The sequence below is a fragment of the Heliangelus exortis genome, chromosome 2 (genome assembly GCF_036169615.1).
Source record: "Heliangelus exortis chromosome 2, bHelExo1.hap1, whole genome shotgun sequence".
Lineage (NCBI taxonomy): Eukaryota > Metazoa > Chordata > Aves > Apodiformes > Trochilidae > Heliangelus > Heliangelus exortis.
The window spans coordinates 104,473,112-104,493,495 of record NC_092423.1 but is presented as its reverse complement, the minus strand read 5'-3'; the positions used below and the strand labels follow the sequence as shown (position 1 = coordinate 104,493,495).

Here is a 20,384-nt window from a genome sequence, read left to right as displayed (position 1 = left end):
TTTTTTTTTTTTTTTTTTTCTAACCAAGAATTTTCCAGCTGAATTAGGTATTTTGGAATAAAGAAAGTATCTGTATATCAAGAAGAAGCAGAAAAAGCCAAATCAAATTTCTTTCTAACTTTGCAAGTGGTCATTAAAGCAAGTTAAGTTGCGGATAGAGCATTTAAACCATGGATATATGTGCAAAAATTGCTCATTTATAGAAATAACAACATACTCTTCCAGTTGTTTTGCCAAGTCTTGCAAAGATTTGGCATGCTCCTCAGCCCTCACCACCAGTGGTACTTTGCTTGCTGATAAGGAGTGATTTGTCAGCTTTTCATTCATATCCTTCCTTGCTCCATCCAGCTGAGCAGCCAGGCTTTCATACTCCTATAAGTTTATAAAGATAAAATTTTAGTTATATTCATACCTGTTTGATTTTGTTCTTGTTTCGTTCAGTGTTACACACACCTTGCAACTGAGGAGACCAAGGGGAAAGACATTCCCTTCCAACTTACTCTGTGGGTTACTGGAAACAACCACGAGTCATTATATTACGCTTCTAGAGCCACTATGTAAAACCTGAGCCAAACCAAAGGACCTTCTAGCCCAGTACCCCATCCCTGAAAGTGGCTAAAAGCAATTTCCTAGGAAGAAATATGAAAATAGCACAATGATTTTCGCCCCGATACTCCCCCAGAGTTATAAGTCTCAGTGTCTTCCTCAGACACATCAGAAATCAATGATCTCCTCTTACAGACACCTGTGCAGGCAGCCTCTTTCTGCATCTAGATTGGGCTGTGAGATTCTTCCCTTTTTGGGAAGCTCAGATAAACCTTGAATCCTATCCATTGAGCTACACTACCCACTACAGCGATGGCAAGATTCTGGGGCTTGTAACCTTAACTTAAAGAAGGTTAATGATACCTCTTTGCTCTTCTGCAGAGATCCAAGTACACTGTTAGCTTGTGTCAGGAAGGATCGGGCAGAGCTCAGAATAGCCAAGATACTGTTCTGCAGTGCATTTGTCTCTTCAATCCTTTTCTGGGGAAAAAGAAAAGTGTGAAAAACACAGGACTGTGTTAAAAATGAGGGGCAGGGAAAACTGTATCTACACAATCTAGCCTTATCCTCTTGAGAGCTTTGAGGGGAACATGAATTAAGCTCCTTGGTCTAGAGCAACCCTGTGACAATCCACAGCATAGCTCTGAGGTAATGGCACACCACAAACACAGCCAGACAAGTGGTGCATTAGCTTTCTTCAGATGGGCTTCTATCGTTGTAAAATGTCAAAACTTTCTCTACCAGAGAAATTATACCAGGAGATTTATGACTGGTACAGGTGCATCCCTCTTTTAACACAACTGTGCATACTTTTGAGCACAGGTATTGTACAATCCATGCACATGAAAGTACAATTAAATATCAAAAGGGACAGTTGAATGTAGAAATTCTTTTGTTCAAGCGCTATTAGCAAACTGGATCTGAGCATCCAGCAAACTGGGTGGATATAAATATGATAAATTAGTGATTTGTTTCAGCAAAACCACAATTAGTTTAAAAGAACGGGTCCTGCAGCAAACCTTTATTTCTTGTACACTTTCACCAGCTAAAAAAAAAATCAAGCACTGCTCAAGAATGACAGCTATTTCTTGTCACCTTTCTGATGAAACCTCAGAAACAGATCTGTAGACTATTAATCCCAAATAATTTAACAGTATTGCACACTTTATTGCTCCCATCTTTTATGGCTGTTGAGGCCAAATGCTCGAAGGAACTTACTAGAAGAAGTACATCAGCACCAGATCTGGAATGGGAAACAAAAAAGCTGGCGGGAGCTGACAGCCTAGGCAGAGACTCTCCTTCCCTGCTCTCATCAGAGCTGTATCTTGGTCACATTGTTCTGGTCACATAAAGAGGCCACTAATTGGAGTAGGCTACATTTACACCTGTCCATGCACAAAACATGCAAAGAGACCCTGGAGAAAAGAAACCATCAAAAGCACTCATCTCCTTAGGTTTAACTTTCTTCTCCTGAAGCCCAGCATTACCTTAATGTCTTCCAACAGAACTCCGTTATCTCTGTTTAAGTTTTCAGCCTGCTTGATTTGTCCCGTTGCCTCATTCAGAGCTTCACGAAGGTCAGTGATTTTGGATTCATATTCATTCAGTGAATCCCTCACAGTTTTAATAAGTCCATGGTTTTCTTGGTGGTACTTTTGTAGTTCATTCTTAATACGTGCGAGTACTGCAGTATCAGGGCCAGAAAGAAAAGTATTGTTCAGAAAAGAAAGGGAACCAGAACAAGCTTACTTCCAAAGGGCTTGACATTTAGGATTAGAAAGCTAGTTATGTGAAATACTGAGCATCCTTTGCAGTGCTAATTTCTTTGTTACTGTAGCAGAGATACTATTCAGAATCTCCCTGGATCAACTATGCCAATTTGCTGCTGCAGACACAGAGCAGAGAGATACAATTATTTGGCTATTTCTAAATTAAGTAAGGATGAAGATGATCTGCAAAGACTGAATAGTTTTCTTTTTTATATGAAACACAATTGCATCAAAAATTTCATCTACAACATGGGTATCTACATTTGCCATTGTGACCAAATGTAATTGCTTCCTTTGTAATCAGTGGAGAGATATGGGCACATTTCATCTCAAAGAAGGCAGAAACATAAAAGATCAAATTAATCACAATCTTGGGAGTGCCCATTTCACCACCTACAAGGCAGAAACAAAAAAGGTAGGTATACATGTCCAAAGGTAGGGGAAATTACTATCATAAAGTCTTACACATTTCTCAACTATGTAATAGCTGGAGAATAAGCCTGTTGCTTCTCTTGCTGTCTCTAATGTTCAGAATCAGGTTCCTGAATGTCCCAGTCAAACACATGCAGAGAACATAAAAGGAAGTACAACTACCACAACTAGAACTTCTGAACTTCCTTATCTTTGGATGATCTGGCCCTTGGACCACTCCAACAGTTTATAAAAATCTACTGTTACAGTATATGTGCAATTCCTTTAAAACAGCTGTGTGTGCCATAGCCTAATACACAGAAGTGCTGCACAAGTACATTATAATCAGTTATGTCTTTATTCTACAGAGATTCATCTAGTTACTAAAAGAACAACCTACTGTTTTTGTACTGACTCAACTCAGTTTCATCCATAACAAACTAAAAATGCCTTTTCAAACCCTCCAGAACTTCCACTTCCCTGTTGACTAACGACTGCTACAGATCCCAGGGATACATTGCAAAATGCCCCTCCTTGCACTCCATTCCAGACAATATGTAGTGCTTCAGATTTAAGCTTGGTACTCGAGAGAGTAAGAAGTTGAGAGAACAAGCCCTTACGCAGCTGAGCTTCTCTCCTCTCCTTCTCTGCCTCTGCTTGAAGTTGGCCAAAGTTGCGGTTCCGCATTTCTGTCATCATGCGCTGAGCTTCGGCCAGATCTTTGGCAGCATCTCCCAAGGGCAAGTTATTACTTTCTGTATTGGTACCATCTATTTGTCTCAACAGCACTGAAAAAAAAAGCATTGTCAAAGTCAAAGAGATGATGTACTTAAGCATATGCAAAAGACACAAAGGAGAGGGCCAACCTTTGATGAGAAAGGCGTGTGTCTTCCTCAAGTCCTTAATGAAGCAGAGCCATTTTGGGTTAATTGGATTAGGCTGAGAAGTATCCCATGTCACTCAACCAGAGCTAGTAAGACAGCACCAGGCTTGAAATTTGTCCCAAACCAAATTTGCAGCAATAATTTTAAGGTTCTAAATGAAAAGTTGCTATGATAGCAACCAAGACTAAACCCAGACTAAAGTCAGGAATAGACAATCTGTTGCTCTAAATGTCTCTGTGATAAAGCTTCTCTTGTCCCTATTCACTACACAGGGATGGAGGGCTCCTAAATTTACATTATATATTAGGTTTCTAATTGGAAAAGTGAATTCCAGTGCTACGTATAAATTATGATTGTTTAAGTTGTTTTCCAAGAAAACTTCTGATGCTTAATTAAGAATATTGTAAACAAACTGAAACGATTCCAGGAAACAAAATATGCCATGGAGTCAGAAACAATTTTTACCTTGTATATTGTTGACAACTGTTTGAGTCAGAAACTATTTTTACCTTGTATATTGTTGACAACTGTTTGTATTCGTGAAATCAAATCCTTTCCTTTCTGATGAGTTTGGCCAAAATTATTAAATAATAACTCAGCTTCTTTGTAGTTCATTTCAGCCTAGCAAAGGAAAAAAGTGATTGGATTTAAAAAATTTGGATGCAGCATGCTAATATGTAGCAAAGAGATGTGTATTTTTAAACTGATTTGGTAAGTCACCTTTTCCTGGAGAGCATTTACATCTTTATTTAGGTTAATGAATTCTGTCTCCAACTCATCTACCTTTGAACCCTGATTGTGAACAACAGAACGGTAATTGTTCAGTAAGACCTGACAAGAAAGAAAAAAAATATCCAATAAATCATCCATACACAGGAGACAAAAAGCAAAAATCCACTGGGTTAGATCTTTACCCAAGACAAATAAAAGCAGCATTACTGACATGAAGACAGCCCAAATTGCTGCTCAAAACTTGGGCTTTTTTATCTGTGAGAATAGTAAGTACTATTATGACCAAAGAAAAAGTTTAAGGATTAATTTGGTATTGGCAATAGGAATGTCGGGGTTTTTTGGTAATGCAGACATGTGAAATGCTAGAAAAAGACAAAACTATAAAGAAACCTCAGAGATACAGCTTTCAGGGTTGAGCTGGCCTCAGAAAAAGCAGGGATAGCGATTCTCTTTCAAAACATGATATGGAAACAATAGGTGGCTTCTAACAGATGAAGTGCTATCAGCATCTGGTGTTTGATCTATGGTTCCTTGCAAGCAGACAAAAAGATGGCTTAAGTCCCTACATTCATCTCTTTAACTGCTTAATCTGGAAAGCACTTTTCTGTTTCAGTGCACCTACCTGCACGTCCTTGATGCGTGTTTCCAGACGTCTCATCTGCTCCAGTGTGTGGGTATTTGCATGGACATTCTGCAGCTGAGACTTGATCAGCTGAAGCTCATCACCTATTGTGCTCAAATCCTTCAGCAGTGTCAGTACACAGCTATCACAAGCTGAAGGGAGCATGAGCAAAGAAAAGCAGTACAAATTATTGACATTTGGTGGAGAGAGCATTTCACTGAGTGCATTCATAAATGAGGTGCAAGAGAAACACTTTAATGCTTAGTCACCTGGTGCTGCCTGAAGAACATAGGCAACAACAAAGCTCACAGTGCTGGAGGGAGTGATCAAACCCAGAAATGAGCAAGAGGCCCTCATCTACATCTGGCTAGCTGACCACCTCTTTTATCATTTCTCCAAGTGCTTGGTTGAATGTTTGCTTTTAAAAGGTTAATTGCAGGACACCCCCAGTCCTTTCTAAACTTTATCAGCCTTAGACAGTCATCAATATACATCTGAAGCCTGCAGGCATCAATCTAAGTGCAGTTCTACTTTATTACTTACGGTCACAATCTTCATTTGGATCCACATCTTTTGGTTCGTTATTGAAACATTCTGAAATCACAAGACTGCCATCAGTAACTGAAGTTTTTCTACAGAAAAACTACTATTGCATTTTTGCCCTCACTTGTCATAAAAACACAGTGCTGCCCTTTCTTAAATCCGTACCCACTCTGAACAAGCTGAAACACCCAGAAGGCTTGAGAATGACAAAACATTCAGCTCCTACTTATGCCTTCCTGAGATCAATCCCTTTTTCATGCCTCAAAGGAAACTGACTGCAACCCCTCCATTATATAGTACTTGGGTAGTAGCAGCAGGCTTTCTTACATCATGTCTTGAACCGATTTCTAGAGTTCATCTAGAATAACACCACCAGGATTGTAGCCAAGACTATATTGTTGAAGCATTTTACCCAGGACATAGGTTCAAACCCCTTTATCTACTTTAGCATCCATGTTCAAACCTCAGATTCCAATTCCTCTAAGGGTGTCTTACCCACAAGGAACTGACATGCTGATGGCCTTCCTTCATACCTTCATAGCTGTCCCATCTTGCAAGATTAAGGGATTAATCAAGCTTGAGAGAAATCCAGAGGAGATACTGTATGTAACCCAAGGCACAGAGGGTGGGCCACAGATACAGGTGGTATACAACAAAAACTCTCCTCAGACTTTCTAACAAGCTAGCACAAATGATTGCCTGTTTAGTGTGCTGGGTTTTTTTGGTTGGTTGGTTTACAAACCCCGTTGCAAGAAGTTTAACACTCTCCAGGTGCACATGGGATTGTGGAGGCAGGAGAGGAACTGTCTCCTAAAAATGCCATCATACAGGACAGGGATCTCCCCATATTGATGCCTAAATCTCTTTTACAGGCTACTGCCAAATTAATATCTCCTCTTGAAAACAAAAAAGGGCTGTGCATTTATTTTACTCTGAAGGAAAAGGATGCACTTGGAGTATAGGCTGCTGCTTTCAAGAGTCAACAACAGCTTGCAACTGTGAGAGTTGGGCTTGAACTTTAACAGCAGCATGAAACAGCCTGGAACAAGCTGCCTAGCTGTGCCATTTCCTTTGGCACTTGCACATTAAGTCATCAGGAAGTGAAACGGGCTTGGTGGTGAGCACTGCTGCCAAGAGGAGACAAGTGACAAAGAATGTATTTGTAAGAGAACGAAGGAAATGATTCTGAAATTCAAATAGCCATGCAGTTCTGCTGTTGTGTGGTTCAGCAATCAGCAGACACGTTTCAGCTGTCGTAGTGAAGCACTAATTAAATAAAACTATTATTACAGCTTCTGCACAAACAACATCAGCCAAGAAATGGGGAAATAAAAAAAGTCTGGCCACCTGCCAAACCACGCACAAGAAACCTGCTAGAACATGCTGTGCTGGTGATCACAGAGGGCTTTATTTCTAATGTAGAGAAAGAGAAGGCTGATCAGAATATATAGCTGGAGACAAACTGAAAACAAACAGGCTGGTTGAATTTTGCCCTGCGGATTAGTTGGTCCTAGCAAACTCCTGTTTCAAAAAGAAAAGAATGATAAAACATCAAACACTGCTTGGATACTGCCAATAGCAGCTCAACATCACTTGCTAGTTTTCCCATTTCTGTGACCATGGAAAGACAAGGCAATCCTCGACGTTACTTGAATGCAGTATGAACAGCAGCCCAGAGAAATTAAGGGCATAGAAATATTAGGAGTTATTAATTGGACCCTTCACTAACATGTGAGGAGGAAAAGATATATATAGGGAAAGAAAAATGTCATTTCATTGGGGAATGAAAATATAAGAGAATCAAGGTCCTTTTCAGTAACAGTGGCTTATGTGTTTTTGAATAGAAATGAGTATCCTAAGGGACTGAGGTGAATTCAGGTAAAGGCAGTCTGAGGAATGTAGAATCAGGCCCTTTACTTCAAAATTATAATAAAGCAAACATATGCCAGTGGCATAATATTCTTATAAGACCTCACTAGTAATGGAGTACATGTGTGACTGATTCTGGGAAAATCAAGGATGTCTTAGTTGGCAGAATGGTGTACAGCAGGATTTATAAAAGTCTCCTAAGGCAGGTCATATCTGCCACCATAAATGCAGTTAGCTTGGATACCAAGGAAGGCAGTGCCTAATGCAGACTCTGAAGATGCCACTAATCTGCCCCAAATACATTTTAAAAAGGCATATTGAGACTGCTCAGTTTCAAATCTGTAACACAGACTGGCAAAATATGATTTAACCACGTCAGAAGTGGAAACATAAAGCACTTAAAAAAAATATGCTTGGAACAGAAAAAGAAAACAAAACTGGCAGTATTTATGAAGGGATATATCAATAAAATGGCTCACAAAGGGTGAACTAGATGACTCAAAGCAGCCCTTCTACTGTTGTGGTATTATGTTTTAGGAATCTTGTTACAAATTATCTATGTTTCTTATAAGCTTAGATTTTTACTTCGGTTCAACTCATCTAAGTACCTTCCTTCTCTGCTTCCTAGAGAGAAAACAACACTCCCTTCCATGTTCATATGCTCTTACATACCTCCAGTAAGGTGGTCACAGCTAGCCAGCTGCCCATTATTATTACAGTTACATTTCTGACAGTACCCTCCATATGTTTGTGGATTTCCAAAATATCCTGGAGCACAGCTAGATAAAGAGAGATAAATATTTTTCATTAAATACTTAGAGGCAGTTTTGTGAAATATCCTTTCCCTTGGCAATAAACCCCAAATTATTCTCCCAAAGAAGAGAACTTTCAAGAACTTTTGATTTCACATCTTGACTTAGACAAAAAAGGTATATTTTTGGTTTATAGTATCCTCTGCACCATGCTAAAAATATATTTCCAGGTACTGCAGTATTTTTTTCTAAAAGTAAAAGAACTCCCACAATGCTCATATCGGAATAACTCAAGCTGAAAACCCACAATGCACACATATATGTATATACTTGGAGAATTTGACAAGGCTTAATGCAGCAAACCACACCATTCTTGCCTCTGATCCCACCAAAAAATACATATAAAGGAGGCTCATACTGCAAGAACATGGTGAGATTTTAAACAGCAATGTCACTGAATGACATTATCACTCTTCTGCTGCGTGACACCCCTCCTTTTGCCATCTGCCAGCAAAGCACAGTGTGAGTGACCCTTTAGTATTTTACAGGTGAAATATATTGTCTAGACTGGCTTGCTAGTATTCTTAGAAGTCACTCTGTTATAAGGTCTACAGGAGTGGTAACACTTGTGAATAAAGAGCCATGGTGAGCAGCTGAGGTATAGCTGGGTCTGGAAGAGAAAATCTGACTATAATGCCAAAGGTAATTGTCTTAAAGCACAAGACAATGTGTTACTGGAGGGACTGCCTTCAGGTAAGGCATTGTGACTTAATTGAGTTTCCTAACCAGGTATTACCACTCCATTATACATATATCCCCCACTTAGATTTGAGTTCAATTGCTTCCTGTCTCTGCCTGAAGCTGCCATGCTCTGCCTCCTGTGCTTTACCAAACTGCTGCAGTGTTCCAGCAAAAGTCATGGCTTTCAGCACTGTGCCAGCAAGCTCCACCTGCAGAGCACATCAGAATGATTTGTTACAAAGGAGATGGCATTAAACAGGAACAGTGTGGCCAGCAGGAAGTGATTCTGCCCCTGTACTCAGCCCTGGTGAGGCCACACCTCGAGTACTGTGTCCAGTTCTGGGCCCCTCAGTTCAGGAAGGATATCGAGGTCCTGGAGCAGGTCCAAAGGAGGGCAACCAGGCTGGTGAAAGGACTCGAGCACAGATCCTATGAGGAGAGGCTGAGGGAGCTGGGGCTGGAGTTCAGCCTGGAGAAGAGGAGGCTCAGAGGAGACCTCATCACTCTCTACAACTCCCTGAAAGGAGGGGGTAGCCAGGGGGGGGTTGGTCTCTTTTCCCAGGCAACTCTCAGCAAGACAAGAGGGCACGGTCTCAAGTTATGCCAGGGGAGGTTTAGGTTGGACATTAGAAAGAATTTCTTTACTGAGAGGGTGATCAAGCATTGGAATGGGCTGCCCAGGGAAGTGGTGGATTCTCCATCCCTGGAGATATTTAAAAAGAGACTGGATGTGGCACTCAGTGCTATGGGCTGGTAACTGCAGCGGTAGTGGATCAAGGGTTGGACTTGATGATCTCTGAGGTCCCTTCCAACCCAGCCAATTCTATGATTACATAGGTGCTGCTGGATAACGATGAACACTGAAGCACCATCAGGTAAATTGGAGAAACTGGGAAAATGCTTTCAGCTGGAAAAGGGACAAAGTAAATGGCAGTCATTGGTATAAGAAATAGTGCAGGATATGGCAATGCACAGGGCACGGAGGCAAAGATGCTGACACTTGGTAACAACTGTGTAGTTACTAAATAGCCTGGAAAATTGTTTACATTTCTTTAGGGAGCCTTGGGTTTATTTCGTCAGGGAGCCTTGGGTTTATACCTAGAATTACATATATATATACAATATACACTATATCAGCTGTTTATATAAATAAATACTCCTGAAGTGTATCTATGCACTCTATGCATATTCCCCAATATTACCCAATACAGCACCACCTCCTTTTATGGTGCATCTTACCGTTCACATCGAACCCCAGTATAACCTTCTTTGCAGAGACACTGAATTTCTTCTCCATTTGTCACACAGCCAGTTGCAAACCTTTGAGAGGAAGCAAAAATGTTATTGTGAGCACATAATCAAATGGGTTTTATACTCTAGAGGCTCAGCTCAGTTAAATGACTTTCAGATTAACAAGGTTTTACACCATCAAATTACTTCTCAGTTAATTTAATTCCCTCTACATAAATTGCTGTGACTAATTGTTTGAAGTTTTATATTTTTTCATCTAAATTCTTTCCTTAAACTAAAAAATAACAACTTCCCAATCCTCTAGAGCGAGTATAATAGTTCCCTGCCCAAAGGAATGCATAAAATAAAACTTAATAACTATGTTGTAACATAAAACAAGTCTGGGTATCTATTTTATCTTACTTGGCAAAAATCAATAGCCTGTGCCAGACAATATTTCCTCCTGTTTTGATAGCTTTTGTTTTGTTTTGTTTTTGATGGAAACATTACAGAATATTTTAATATAGCTTGTTTGGTTTTGCTTTTGTTTTCTTTAACCAAGGCAGAATAGAGTTGCACACTATTACAGGGAACTCTAGAGTACATCTGGTTAACACTGAGTCTTTCTAAACAGACTCACCTGTATTCAAATTTCTCTGGGGAGGAAAACTATTTTTTTGGCTTGTGTTTGGGAAGGCGAAGGCAGGAGGTGAAGCAGGGATAGGCCATGTTTGCAATTCCATTTTTTAATTCTACAAGCAGCTGGATAAAGCAAGTCTGTGTATTAAAGATAGATGTCTACACTATGAATTACATGTAATTTGACTCATGTCAACACCAATAACGCCAGGTGGGGTGCATTTCCTATGTCAGGAATGGTATTTACCACCCCATTGTGCAGCTATGAGACTGCACAGGTTTATGGCCTCCTCAGATATTTCAGCACTCTTGAAGTAAAAGATGACTAAAAATATGTTCAGCCTCAGGAAAGCACCTGCAGAAGAGACCAATGCTGTCAAAAATAGATCTATCAGAGAGTTCTCTGATAAATGCAAAACCTGTCTATTGTCTGCTAGTGTAAGTCTCTTACTTCAGGCTCTTCTTACTTTGGGCTACTGGGTGTTTGCTAGTGCACCTGGCAAATATTATGTGGTGCCTTTAGCAATCAATAGTTTAGGTTATTTTTTTTAGAATTGGTTTTGTTTAACACATTTCACATTTGAGAACTGACTGATGATGACAAACAATGTGGCTAAACACACAATGCATTTAAAATACAGTTTACCACCCAGTTTTGAAAGCCTGACAACATTATTAGACCCAATGAAATTTTCTGCCCTAGTATGACTGCAGCTCAAATCGAGCTTCCACCTGAAAAGCCACCATAATCTTTTGAAAATCTAGATACATGCTTATAAGCTTTAGTATTTTTAGATTATTTTGCATCTTAATATATTTTTTGAATTCATAATACATTTTCTGAATTTATAATGCATTTTCTGAATTTGTACAAACGGTTTCTTTCATCATCATCACTGTCTCTGAGCTAATGATGCTAAACATGAGACTAAAGAGAGCTTGTATCTTGCATTTCAATACACATGAAAGATTCTGGATATGCCCAACAAGGGAGAAGAGTTCCATTCTCTGTTTCTCACTAGGAAGGGAGAGTTACTGGTGGCTTTGTACCTAACCCCATTACAACTGCCTGGGGCTCCCCCATTTGATGAGCACTCTGCTTTTCTAGTTCAGCAACAACTGGAATACTCAGCATATAGGAAAAGGCAATGCCACAAGACAGAGCACGAAGCTACTGCTCATCTACCATGCCTCAAGTGGGTCTGATGCCACACAGAAAAAGATCATTAACTTCCTGTGGTAGCAGGGTTTTGGTTTGTTCTTCACCAGACTTCAGCTCTCTCCTATGCAAAAATCTTCTTGTTCCTGAAGCCTGGCAATTTTTTATCATTCATTCTGTCCAAAGAGCATTCAAACTTTCATTTTCTTTTTCCCTTCACTTTTATCCTCTGCTCAACTACTCATGGCCTTTTACAGTACCTGTTTGTGTAAGGGCAAGGACACACTCGGCAGGAACCTTGAGTGGCATCTCCAAAATAGCCATCTTTACAGCGTTCACATTTCTCCCCAGCAGTATTGTACTGACAGTTCTTAGAAAGGAAACAAGCAAGACAGTTGTAAGTGCTTTCCTGCTCAAGATGACTTTATTTTTTTTTTTTTTTAAATTGTAGCAAATCTGCTCAGAGGATATGTTCTTTTCCTTCTATATTTATTACCAAATTGCCTTCACAAGCCAGACAGATTGATGACAGTAATTCTCTACTTGGAAAAATCACAATTTGCTCACTATTGTGGAAAAGCAACAGATAAGTAACATTAAACAACGTTTTAAAGAAATTCTATCAGATGTGCAGTGTGTTAGGGAACATCCCATTAATGAACCCTTCATATCTTGACATTTCAATTAAAAATCGCTATGTTTAAATAGAACTTTAATTTTTGCATCTTGAAATTTATTAGAAGACAGATACCCTTTAAAAGCATGCAATTAATTGAGCCCAAGTACATTCTTTAAAAAATTCCTTTAAATTAATACAAGTAGTATTTCTCTTAGTCAACACAAATCAGAATCAAATTTAATGTGCTTTCTCCATTGAATATGTAATTTTTTTTATCTGGGGTAGCTGGAATAAATAATGAATAACTAAGGCTGGGAAAACATTTGAAAGTGATACCACAGAGCCACTTTTTGCACGATAAAATTGTTGGGAATTGTATCTTATTTTAGAAACATTCTTATTCCTGGTGTTGTCTAATTGTAATACAGATCAGTAATCATGAGGAGAGGATGAGCAAGTTGATTTAGTGTTATCTAAAGCAATGCTAATTTAACATAGCAGTTGTTTAAATACATTTTGGAGCAGCCATAAAAAAAGAGTCCTTAAAGCTCCCAAGTTCTAAAACTGTTCTTTTAATTGTGAAACAGCCTGTCCCACAGTGCTGAGGGTGTATACTAATAACGTGAAAAGTGGAAAAATAAAGTGGGGAAATTGGCTGGAACCAGTTACTGAGCAAATTGCACTTCCATTTCAGGGACCTCAGTGGCTTAGAGCTCTATCTGAGAGCCTGCAACAGAGGGACATTTTCCCCTGAAAATGAGACTCAGTTCTATTTCTCCTGATTCCTTTTAGACTCCATTCTCCACATTTCTTCACACCCAGATTCCCTCAGCCACATCAACAGTTCTTCCCTCAGCCTCTGCATGTAGTAAGCCCAAATTTGTTTTCAGTTTTGGTTAAAGAATTAAATTTGCAGCTCACTTGAAAAAGGTTCTGGGGAGGAATAGGAAAAACTCCAGTTCACATATGGGACATTCAACTAGGAGAATCTCAAGAAATATGAAAACTATAATTGTAAATTGAACCATTTAAAAATGTAGCTTCTATAAAAGCTGGTGCATATATTCCTGCAAAAAGCTCATGGGAAATTGAAACTGTCTCTGAATAACTACTGTAATTTTTTAGAATCCCGAAGAATAAATTAAGCTGCAAAAAAGAATAAAAGAGAGTGATTTTTAAATATTTGTGCTGGTTTCATCTTGGAGAAACCTCCCCTTCCCCCCCAGCCCTCCCTGCCTGCTGAGTTTCTCTCCTGCCTTTTGTTTTGCTCACTCAGTCTACTAAAATAGAAGCAATTCCATAATGGCCAGAGAAAGTTTAAGACCTTTCATATACAGTCCATTTTGACTGTGCCAAGCTGTTCCTCTAGCTACATGGTGCAGAAGGATGGAGAACATAACCCGGTGCTCCCAAGGCACAATGAAATGAAGCCAGAGCAGCAGCTCCCTCATAGGTCTCCCCCGCCTTCACAGGGCAAGAGACACCCTTGGATCTCCAAATCATGGGGAGTTAAAAACTCTCAAAGGAGACCTTTCAGCTGACTCCAAGAGCAGCATGTGTCATGGCCCAGACAGACATACCCAGGTCCCTGGGGTTAGGTGACACGAAACAACATGTCATAGGATGAACAAGTCTCAGCATCATGCTGCTGATGAAGGAACATTCTTTTCAGGAGGAAGGGCAGGGACCATGAGATCATAAAGCCTGATTAATGGCAGAGGGATGGCTTCTCCCTACATGTGAGAACCAGTTCTTCTGTCTTCTTGATCTCCTCCTGCACCACACCACACTCTCAGCACTGAGCTCCTCTCCTCTCACCAGCACTCAATAGATTGATAGTTATCACCTGAGCTGGGGACAATTGCACTGTTGCCAGAGAGGAAAGATTCAGCCTAGGCTTAGCCTGGCAAAGCCTACTCTGGAGGCTTTTCTTGGAGAGGCACTGCCATGTAAAGGTACTCCCTGGGACCCAGTGCTTCAGGTGGAGAGCAGGAAGGAGTGGAGGCCAAGTGAGCAAGCTTTGCATTTTGGATATGCCACTTGAGGCCTCTACATCAGGAAACCTCCTTGTATCCTCTGCAGAGCTACAGGTCTTTGTCTTATGGTTCCCCTATAGAGAGACAAACTTGCACATTATTAGGTGGAGGCTCATGATGAAAACACAGTCCCTCCAAGCTTTCATTTTTTACATTATCCAGGATGACTTTGCTTCTTCCAGGGTGAAGTGTTGATCTAGCTCTATCTATCCAAAATTTAATGAATCTGTGAGCAGAAGTGGGCAAAGAGAAACCTAAATCCCACACTTCGTGAGGCAGAAGTGAAATTTGCATTTAATTTTTTTCCTTTATATTTTTCATCTGAAGTAAAAGTTCCTCATCTCTATAGCTCTGCCTCAGCACTTTCCAGTTGCAGCCTGTCCTGCCTTTTCAGAGCAGCAGCCTGTAAGTCATCCCCCAGAATGTGCTGAATGGTTTTATAGTTTCCATTAAAGCAGGAGGGTTGGTTGGCTGAGGGGGAATGACATAACACACAGGAATGCACCTCAGGCAGAACGGATGCAGCACAAACAAGGAAGAAATAACAGAAGAGAGACCATGAAAGGTGCTGGCACAGTGCTTGTATAGACGCTAAGTGAAAAATTAGTGAAAAGTTTTAAAGTGAGAATTTTTCAGAGCAATCTGTTCTGGGAAGGATCCTGGATAGAAGCCTGGAAACCAGCCAAATGTCATACCTGAATTGCTATGAGGGCTGATCCACTCCCGTGTGGCTTTAGCATGACATGCCAGGGAGCAAAGTCTGCCCTCCTATATCACATGTAACAGCTGAACTTTTCTAATTAACGTAACATTTATCTCACCTTACTCTCTTTAGTATTTTTAAATCTATCTAATTGTAAATTAAGATTAGTGGAGATATACTGAGGCTGATTAGACAAATGATTCTGCAAAGCCTATGCTATGCACGAGCGTGCTATTTGTCAGTGCTCACAAATCCTCATATGTATGTACAAAGGTAAGGACTGCATAGGCCAGAATAAGAACCTGTATTTATTATAAATAACTGCAAACACTTACCTGCGAGCTAATTTTGTGATTTTTTGTACCATTGGCTAACAAACAATGAAAGGGAAAGAAGAAAAAACAAACAAACAAGGACACAAAGTATTACAGTTATGTTAAATATAAGGGCATGCAACCTGTACTCATTAGCAGTAACTGATACAGACAGTGAGGCAGGCAATGATTAATTTTAGTTGTCTGGAATTTAAAAATACTGCACAGTCCATATTGCAGTAAGGTATATGTCTTTTTCTCCTTTTTTTTTTCCAATTAATTTCTTGCATGTTAGTGTTTACTTACAATACATTTTCCAGTACCATCTTGACATCTATTTGAATTTCCATTGCAGTTGCAGGGCACACAGCGTCCAGTAAATAATCCTTTATTCTCACGATAAAACCCAAGACCACAGTCCTAGACAGTAAGCAGAGAGTAAAAAAAGTAGTGAGTGTTGGTAGAAAGCTTTATAGGTTTTTGGAAGGGCATTTTAAAATTGTTTGCCATTTAGTAGTGGAGGTCTCAATTTCCTGGTAAGCTCTCCTAAACCCATGTTATTGTTTAAAAACTAAGTATTTTAATGCAGTGGATGGCACTGAAGATTGGAGTTGGACATTTTCAGCCTAAGCATCTGAACCCTGTGCTCTGCACTGAGGATTTCACAATTTTGACTCTAACCACTGAGCAAAACACATTTCCTGTGGGCATATACAAAGGTGTAGAACATAACTTTCAAACCACAAAAAATGACTGAATTTAGATTCATACTACAGTCTTCTCCAAGAAGAAGAAATTAAAATCTCACATATTAAGTGGCTGAATGAAATCTTGGTATTAATTTACCTATTGCGTATTCCTTGGAAATACTTCAAATGAGTTAACCTTTACATAAATTCATCATGACTTCCACGATAAGTCTACCTGGAGCTATGTGAAACCATGCTTAGACAGAGTGAGGTGATCTTACAAAACATACAGTGATTTCATACCTAAGTACAGGCTTGTCCCAGAGATCTGGGAAGCATGAGAAGAATGTTCAGCTACTGCAGGCACAGGAGCAGAAGCACAGCCTATCAGATCAAAGTCAGGTTTAAATAGGAAACTGAACCAGAGGAAGATTATGAATGAAGCACAAGATACAAAGTTTGCTAGCCTACACCAGGAAGGTATTAACTAATACATTAAAACCAGGTTCTTGCTTAGCATGGGCAGGGAAAGCACACAGGTAGGGAAAGTGCAAGGAATTCTTCCTGGGCATGGAGCTTTTCCATATACAGACCAATTCAAATATTCCCCAATTCAAACAGTCCTGCCCATGTTCTCTGCTCAGCATCCTCCTGGCACATCAACCACACCAAAAATGACCAGACATAAGTTCTGTTCCCTAATTCCATTTTTACAAGTAACTGGGCTGGTATGGTGCAAGAAAGATCAGAGGCTGTATGGAAGTGGGGAGAAAGCTGTGCTCCCCACAAAGCCAACAGGTCCAGGTTCCTTCCTCCAGCAATGTATTTCTGCACTGTACCTATACCTGACCCATAGGTTACAGTCAGGGGCTGGCCCCAATGTCATTAAGAAAACAAGTAACAGTTAAACTTTAAAGCCACAAATCTTTTTTCATACCAAAACCACCATCAAGACTGATGGGACTAAACCGAAGAGCAAAGACTTTGCAGGATGATGTCTCAAATCACATTCCAGTGTTTTGATGTGTATTTATGCAGGGATAGAAATAACCGGTGAATTTATCAACCGTGGAACTACCAGAGGGAAAAAACAAAACAACAATCACCTCTCTGAAAGCAAATCCCAAAAGGAATACTGAACTACTGCTGTTTAAACAACAGTTGCTAGTGTCACCTTTGCCTTCTTTACATGTGAGATAATTGAAAAAAAAGTATGCAGAATACTAATGTCATCAACAGCTTTTAATGCTAACTGCAGCGTGGCAAGGATTCAGTCTAGAGTAGGTCCTTGACATTTTTCAGATACATTTTTAAAAGGTTGCATACATCCCCTAAACAACAGAGAACCAATGCACACAGCTTCTGAAGAAGCCAGGGCATGACTAAGTAAAATATAGTCTCTAATGCATACAAACTTTATCTACTGAAAGTCTCTTTTTGGAGAGCAAAATGAATCACACATTTTAAATATACATCCGAATGCATTTGGAACAAATGTATGCAGCATTTTTTTTTCTATTTATCCTGTCTTCAAAGCACCACATTTAGAATAGCTGGGGATTTTGTTTTTGAAGCAGCATTTGTGATAGTGAGACATTGATTCCACAAGAAGGTAAAGCTCTAGGCAAGTGCTTAGGGCTTCAGGCTGATTGTTTTCAAATAAGCAACAATTTAAAAGCAACTTCTTGCACACACTTTAGGTAGCAAAGTACTTTGAGACATAAGAAGATTATTTGACATTAAGTATGTAGAAATTGTAATCAAAATAGTTCATTACAAAACAACAAAGAGAAAGAAGGAAGCTAGTGAGGGAGGGAAAATGAACAAATTACCTCTCTCAGGTAATAACCCCTTTGAAGTTGTTGCTGCTGACTCCCCTCCTGAAGTTGAGGATAGGATAGCCTCTGTTGCATAGCTTGCGTTAAACAAAGCCCCAGGGCTACTAAGGTGACAACCAACCATCCTGCATTCCTCAGCCCCCGAGCTCGGGACATCCTTTCACTTTAGCTCCACTGTGAACATCTGCTGCACTCGCCTCTTCTCTTGGGCTCTCCCTTCTTCCCCAGCTTTATCGAGGCTCTGTGCTGTGATGGGCCCCACCTTTAAACTTCATAGGTGAGTCAAGCTGTGCAGCACACATTACTGTTCCAGAGGTTAACAAGTAACCCCGCAGTTCCTGTAGCTGGATATATACCTAAGTCGGGGTGTGGCAGGCATCACCTCCTCCCCACCTAAGGCAGCCAGACAGAGGTAGGTGATTAGAGCAGTAAATCACTACCTGAGTAATGCTGCATAAACATACTGGCCTGACAAACTACCCAGGTGAGTGTCTTGATCATTTCCTTTGGCTACGGATTTCCACCAGGTTACATTAAAAAAAAAAACAAACCCAAACCCACAACTACCAGCTTGGTGGATAAAAGCAGTTTTGTTGAAAGCAATGGGAAGGCAGTAAACATTTCAGTCAAAGCTCATCAATTTCTGTGTGGCACAGAATATAATTATGTGAAAAAATACATTTCCAGAAATATTTCCAAAATTATATTCAACAGATGATGAAAAGGTGCCCACATGAGACACAAGCCATGTTTTGTTCAGTCTCTCTACAGCTGCTCTGGTTTAGATATTATTTTTGTTATTCTCATTTCAAAAATGTTTCCAAGGTACATCAATTGCTGCTTCATGATAACCCTCAACCATTTTCTAAGATAATAATTTCTCATATTTTGTGCAATTTGTACACCACTTATCTCTCTGGTTCTTCATGCTGCTGCCTTGGGTGCTTACATGTGGGAACAGTCAAGCTCTTAGCTTGGCAAAGCAACAAACCAAAAGACTTACAGCTACAGGAACAGCATCAGGACAGAATATACAATTGCAGCTAAGATTTCACCATTCTTCAGGTGATGGTATTTTTTTTCAATGTTTACATTATATTTCAAAAGAGTATCTCAAAATACTTTTTTCAAATATTTTAACTTTAACTTTTGAATATTTTCCTATAAAAGCAGGAAAAGTGTTAGTCACTATGAAAATAGGAAAGCATCCAGAATAACCTAGGTTCAGGTCACTTCCCTTGGGCCTTATGATGCAGCTTCTTGATAATACAAAGAAACTCATCCACCTGTAGGGTCTCACAGGCTGTGATCAAGTCAGCTCTGACCCTCCATCCATGAAAATAAGTATCGACTGAGATTATTCAGCCTCCCATAAGACATCACAGAAGAATCCATCATTATAGTGCCTTACACATGTAAAATGACATTCAAAATTCTGCAAGAGAAATCATGGTTTGATTAACCTTACAGTGCTTCCTAAGACAGGAAGCTGAACATGAGCCAACAGTGTGCCCAGGTAGCCAAGAAGGCCAATGGCATCCTGGCCTGTATCAGGAACAGCGTGGCCAGCAGGTCCAAGGAAGTGATTCTGCCCCTGTACTCAGCGCTGGTGAGGCCACACCTTGAGTCCTGTGTCCAGTTCTGGGCCCCTCAGTTCAGGAAGGAGATTGAGGTGCTGGAGCAGGTCCAAAGGAGGGCAACTGGGCTGGTGAAGGGACTCGAGCACAGATCCTATGAGGAGAGGCTGAGGGAGCTGGGGGTGTTCAGCCTGGAGAAGAGGAGGCTCAGAGGAGACCTCATCACTCTCTACAACTCCCTGAAAGGAGGGGGTAGCCAGGGGGGGGTTGGTCTCTTTTCCCAGGCAACCCTCAGCAAGACAAGATGGCACAGTCTCAAGTTGTGCCAGGGGAGGTTTAGGTTGGACATTAGAAAGAATTTCTTTACTGAAAGGGTGATCAAGCATTGGAATGGGCTGCCCTGGGAAGTGGTGGATTCTCCGTCCCTGGAGATATTTAAAAGGAGACTGGATGTGGCATTCAGTGCCATGGTCTGGGAACAGCAGCGGTAGTGGATCAAGGGTTGGACTTGATGATCTCTGAGGTCTCTTCCAACCCAGCCAATTCTATGATTCTATGATTCTAAGACAGTGAAAGTCTTTGAGCCATTGAAAGTGCACACGCATACAAGAAGCCTGTTTAATTACTTTAATAACTGTTCCTTTAACTAAAGCAGTATGTATAGCTGCAGGCAAGACAGAAGATAATGGTACAGCATGAGGGCAAATGCTT

General features: G+C 40.2%; 1 protein-coding gene across 1 annotated transcript in view; it reads right to left on the bottom strand.

The window, feature by feature from the left end:
• The window catches only part of LAMA3 (laminin subunit alpha 3), a 119,161-nt gene that overhangs the window by 21,552 nt on the left and 77,225 nt on the right, over window positions 1-20,384 (bottom strand). Inside the window, exons 39-50 of the mRNA XM_071737333.1 lie at window positions 15,876-15,989; window positions 12,158-12,267; window positions 10,109-10,189; window positions 8,049-8,155; window positions 5,508-5,558; window positions 4,965-5,116; window positions 4,331-4,441; window positions 4,120-4,231; window positions 3,347-3,514; window positions 2,034-2,230; window positions 910-1,026; window positions 218-372 (exon numbers count right to left, since the gene is read on the bottom strand). Of these exons, the coding sequence (XP_071593434.1) occupies window positions 218-372; window positions 910-1,026; window positions 2,034-2,230; window positions 3,347-3,514; window positions 4,120-4,231; window positions 4,331-4,441; window positions 4,965-5,116; window positions 5,508-5,558; window positions 8,049-8,155; window positions 10,109-10,189; window positions 12,158-12,267; window positions 15,876-15,989 (1,475 nt within the window). The remainder of the gene's footprint in view (window positions 1-217; window positions 373-909; window positions 1,027-2,033; window positions 2,231-3,346; window positions 3,515-4,119; window positions 4,232-4,330; window positions 4,442-4,964; window positions 5,117-5,507; window positions 5,559-8,048; window positions 8,156-10,108; window positions 10,190-12,157; window positions 12,268-15,875; window positions 15,990-20,384) is intronic.